General features: G+C 29.5%; 1 protein-coding gene across 1 annotated transcript; it reads right to left on the bottom strand.

The window, feature by feature from the left end:
- Nucleotides 2,481-3,307, bottom strand: LOC109330686. Its single transcript, XM_019564953.1, has one exon. The coding sequence runs from the start codon at nucleotides 3,108-3,110 to the stop codon at nucleotides 2,664-2,666; it is 447 nt and encodes a 148-aa protein (XP_019420498.1). The 5' UTR covers nucleotides 3,111-3,307; the 3' UTR covers nucleotides 2,481-2,663.

Below are 3,307 nucleotides of genomic sequence, written 5' to 3'. Positions count from 1 at the left end.
CCTTACATGTAAGAGGTACCCTTCATAATAGTTTATGGGTACCTACAACAACACGTACCCATGTCATTTTAGGTTTTGGAAATATAGTTTAACTTATTTTAGAAAAAAACACTTTTAAGATAAACTCAAAGTTTAATATATACTTATAAAATAAACTATTAAATCAATTTGAAGCTAATGACAATTTCACAATAGACTACCAAATAAATATTTTTGAGATAAAATATTGTAATTTTTAATAATTGAAATTATAAAAGTAACTTTTACATAGCCAAAATAAAATTATTTTTAACCAAACATAAAACTAATTTGTTAAAAAAATGTGGCGTGCAAAAACAAATTAAACTCACACAAATGAGCCACAAGTTCTATAGAAAAATAAAATTTACATATAAGTAAGATTAATAACTAGGAAAAATATTTAATGAATATCAATCAACATCTAAAAGATATAGGTTCGGTAACTTAAATATGTGATTTTGAATATGATCAATAGATTATATAAAACACTATCAAGAACTAAAAAGGCATTGATTGGTATAAAACTTTGCTAGGATAACCAAAATGTTCGATTCCTGAAAGCAACACTTATTAAGAAAGACAGTCGTATATCCTGAAATTGATTAGTTACTTACCCATAAAATGAAAGAATACCCTTAATGATACCAAAAAAAATAAAACACTATTAACATAGATTATAGCTTATCATATGTGAGGTGATTAATATATAGGTTATGAGAGTAGGGAATACTCTAGAAAAAGAGTATATTATTGGATTGAATTATCCTTGTGAAAAATATAGGAGGGTGAAAGAGTCACTAATAGACTTAGGTTTATGGACCACACACCGTTAGGGACACAGATACCCTTGGCAGGGTCCTAATAAATCTGATGTATAGGGTACAAGTGTATCATTCTAATACGTACCATATCTCTCACTGCAGGAATCTTTCACCTGCTGCCACTTACTATTGTCTTCACAAATTCTCTTTGACTAACTTATAATTAATAAAAGCATGCAATACAATAAATTACTATACAAGTTTTCAATGAGATCGCATATGTAGTCCCGCAGTTTTGTGTCACTTCATATGTTAGAAAATGTGATTGACTAGAAAAATATTTAATAATTATAATTTTAATTTAAATAATTTTTCAACCAATCAGAATTAATGGAATGATACATAAAGTGAGACAACATATGTGATCCCGTTTTCAATAAGCTTTAAACAATCTCTTTTGTCCTTCATGTGTTCGTTTATTTTAGTTCCAATGATAAATTTCAGTGGCCATAGAATGCTTAAGTATATGGGATGAGGAACAAATGTTATATTCGATACTTGTACTTAATGGAAATTAAATAATTAGATGTTAAAGATAGTTGAAGGACTAAAACTACAATTAAATATGTATTCTTCTAATAATACTTGGAGCTCAAAATTGTTCTATCGGCATTTTAACATTTTCAAGGTAATGTAAATCTATTCTCATTTACATTTTCAACTTAATGTAAAGCTATTCTCTATTTGGTCCATTTTTAAAAATTAAATTTGTTGATATTTGATCATATTAAGCCTTCATTACATATGCTTGTTTTCTTTTTAAAGTTTAATATATATTTAGTGTAAAGTTTTTTAAAAGAGTTAATAATTATAAAAAAATGTTCTAAATAAATGTGTTATTCAATATATCACTTGTTGGGATTTGTTGAACACCACAAATCTAGGAGCGTACCAACAATATGCATTACTCTATATGCTATGAGTTGTGATTGGTCAGAAAAATAATAATTATATTTTTAACTTCAATATATTTTTTCAACAGATCATAGCTCATGACACAAAGGGTGATACATATTGCGGAGTCAGGGTGACCCATTTTGTGCTTTGGGCTCGATCTTGTGAACAAAAAGTCCACATTATTCAGGCTTACTAATATGGGGGCCCTAGCCCCTGCTTCCAATGAGTAATGGTTTTGTTCCAATTGACCCTAACACCTATAGATTATTTTCTATTTTAACGTGATCATATGAATTAATTTCTATTTCAAAATGAGTCTATAGGTTTTTTTATTAGTTTTATACTTAAAAATGGAACAATTTCGGAAAATTAGTATAGGGTTTTTATAAATCTTTTTATTTTGAAATCAATGATACTAAAATTTAGAATTTTGATTGAGAATTAGGAGTAAAAATGCGAGAAAGAATCAAAATGAAAGAGAAAAAATTACATGATTAAATTGAAAGAGAAAATAGCTTAAAGAACAAATCTAGGAGTTTTCTAAATAAGAAATTATGAAATATGTATTACCATTTAGCTTGTATTTGAGTATATCACATCCCAACGTGGGAATCTAAATTTGTTTTTTTGATATGCTTAAAAATGTAATAGCATTTACATTTACGTGAAGCAAACAACTACCTTAATAACATGTGAAATCATGCACAAATCTTAATATAATGTTATACATTTACACGTGTCTAAAAATAAATTTGAAGGTGTGTTAAAACAGGCACAAACAAGTAGAAAACAATTTTACAGTTTCATGATGTAATTGGAAATCCTATAATTAAAAGGGAAAATAAATAGAAAGAGACACAATGATTATAAGTTGGCTAAGTATACATATTAATATGTTATCTTATAGTACCAACATGCACCTTCTCAAAGCTCTTCTTCATGGACATGTTTCATTTCAAAACCTTTCATGTTACCATTAGAAGGTGGCTGAGTTACTTCTATGCTTGATCCATTACCACCATGTCCATTTGACCTTGAAGTTGATGGAAATCTTTTGTCAATCCCAAATTCAATATCCCCTTGATCTCTTGGGTGGAAGTTGTGGATTTGTGGCGGCCTTTGTTGTTTAACAGGCCTGTCACTGTTGTGATTGTGGTTGTGGTTATGGTTCTTGTTAAAGCGTCGACTGCAAAGTCGGCTGAGAAAACAAGCAATTATAGAAATGACTAATATTATGGCAAGGACAATGAAAACGGTCCCAAAAGACCCTTTTGAATGATGAGAGTGAGAATTCGGCTGATTTGTGACACTAGTTGGATAAACCTGAACAGGTTGTTGTGGTTGTTGTTGTGTTTGAGCTTGAAGAGACATCTTAATTTCTTTGAGTTAGATGAGAGAAAAGAATTTGGGTTTAGGAATTGGGAGACTCCAAATTGTGGGGATTAAGTGGATTAGATATTGAGTTTGCAAAATCTTGTTCTTTGAGTGAATACCAAGGTTGATTTTGGTTAACTCATTAAGCAATCAAGTAGAATACCCATGATCATAGGTTATGCACAATGTGGTGT

The sequence above is a fragment of the Lupinus angustifolius genome, chromosome LG17 (genome assembly GCF_001865875.1).
Source record: "Lupinus angustifolius cultivar Tanjil chromosome LG17, LupAngTanjil_v1.0, whole genome shotgun sequence".
NCBI lineage: Eukaryota > Viridiplantae > Streptophyta > Magnoliopsida > Fabales > Fabaceae > Lupinus > Lupinus angustifolius.
Note: the sequence above shows the minus strand (reverse complement) of the source record. Positions and strands in the feature narration are given on the sequence as shown.

Bases quoted from the DNA above. Each gene is read 5' to 3' on its own strand.
- LOC109330686 (XM_019564953.1), bottom strand. From the start codon at position 3,110: ATGTCTCTTCAAGCTCAAACACAACAACAACCACAACAACCTGTTCAG.